This window comes from Rhincodon typus, unplaced genomic scaffold (genome assembly GCF_021869965.1).
Source record: "Rhincodon typus isolate 14 unplaced genomic scaffold, sRhiTyp1.1 hic_rhity00003254, whole genome shotgun sequence".
Lineage (NCBI taxonomy): Eukaryota > Metazoa > Chordata > Chondrichthyes > Orectolobiformes > Rhincodontidae > Rhincodon > Rhincodon typus.
Genome location: NW_025968892.1, coordinates 6837 through 8135, shown reverse-complemented (window position 1 = coordinate 8135; position 1299 = coordinate 6837). Strand labels below are relative to the sequence as shown.

General features: G+C 52.2%; 1 protein-coding gene across 1 annotated transcript in view; it reads right to left on the bottom strand.

Annotated features, from left to right (window-relative positions):
• LOC109925852 (sodium/potassium-transporting ATPase subunit alpha-3) overlaps window positions 1-1299 on the bottom strand; it is a gene marked incomplete at its 5' end in the record, with an annotated part of 18024 nt that overhangs the window by 9950 nt on the left and 6775 nt on the right. Inside the window, 2 exons of the mRNA XM_048593607.1 lie at window positions 151-301; window positions 727-863. Coding sequence (XP_048449564.1) covers window positions 151-301; window positions 727-863 — 288 coding nt within the window. The remainder of the gene's footprint in view (window positions 1-150; window positions 302-726; window positions 864-1299) is intronic.

Here is a 1299-nt window from a genome sequence, read left to right as displayed (position 1 = left end):
TGGACATGGGGCACATTGTCTGGTCATTCTCACAGTGAACTCTGACCTCTCAGTTGGCACAGTTTTCACGCAGTGAACTCTGACCTGTCCCGAGTCAGTCTCACAGTGAACTCTGACCTGTCCCGAGCCATTCTCACAGTGAATTCTGACCTGACGTTGACACCCCTCAACGATGATGAGCTTCTGTTGGGGTGAGGTTCTAGCGAAGACGATCTCAGTATGGTTACGGAGAATGTCATCGATCTGCTCGCCGGTCAGATCTTTCAGATCCGTGCCGTGGATCACACATGCCTTAGCGTCCCTGCAAGGAGAATGGGAATGTCATTGATACTGGAAACAGGCACAGACAGCTAACAGATAGGGAAGAATGTGAGACAGGACAGGAACAAACAAGGGAGAGGCTCATCATTAAACGGTATCGGGTGCCGCAGCTGAGAGAGAGTGAGCCTAACGTCCAATAACAGATGTGTTCACCCAACTTACAACTGAGTTCTCGCTCAGAGGTTTGTATTTGTGGAGGAACACCCTCAAACAAAGGTCTAGAGTCACCTCCACAACAACGCCACCTAAAAAGAATGGCATCAGAGGGGGGGCGCCGCACTGTCGCAGGGTCAGTGCTGAGGGAGCGATGAACTGTCGGAGGGTCAGTGCTGAGGGAGTGTATGAAATGGTTCACTGAGCCGTGGGATCATTGTGTCCCCGTGCTGCCCTCCCTGAGTCTCTCACCTTGGGTTGACCTGACTGACTGGGATGTTTAATCGAGCCGCAATATCCTCCACGGTCTCATTGCCTTCTGATATGATGCCCACTCCCTTGGCAATGGCCTTGGCAGTGATTGGGTGGTCTCCAGTCACCATGATAACCTGTGGGGAAGGTATCATTAGCTACAGGCTTTGGAATCAAACCACTTTCCGAGATACACCCAGAACTAGCTCCTGAGGGCAGGAGGCTAATCTTGCTGCCCTTCACACATCCCCAAAGGTGCTGACTCCCTCCTTCCCTCTCCTCACGCACGCTGTTTTATTCTCTCACTGTCCGTCCCTCTCTCTCCCTCTCATCTGCCTCTCTCCCCTGAAGGTCCTGACTCTTTCTCTCTCTTTCTCCCGAAACTTCTCACTCTGTCGTACACTCTTCTTCTTTTTCTCACCGTTTCTCCATCTCTCCTCTCGCTTTCCTACTCTCTCCCTGAAGGTGCTCTCTCTCTCTCTCTTCCTCTGTCTATTTATCTCCGCGCTCTCCTGAAGGTGCTGACTCGCTCCCTCTCCCTCCCTCTCTCTCTCCTGAAGGTGCTGATTCGCT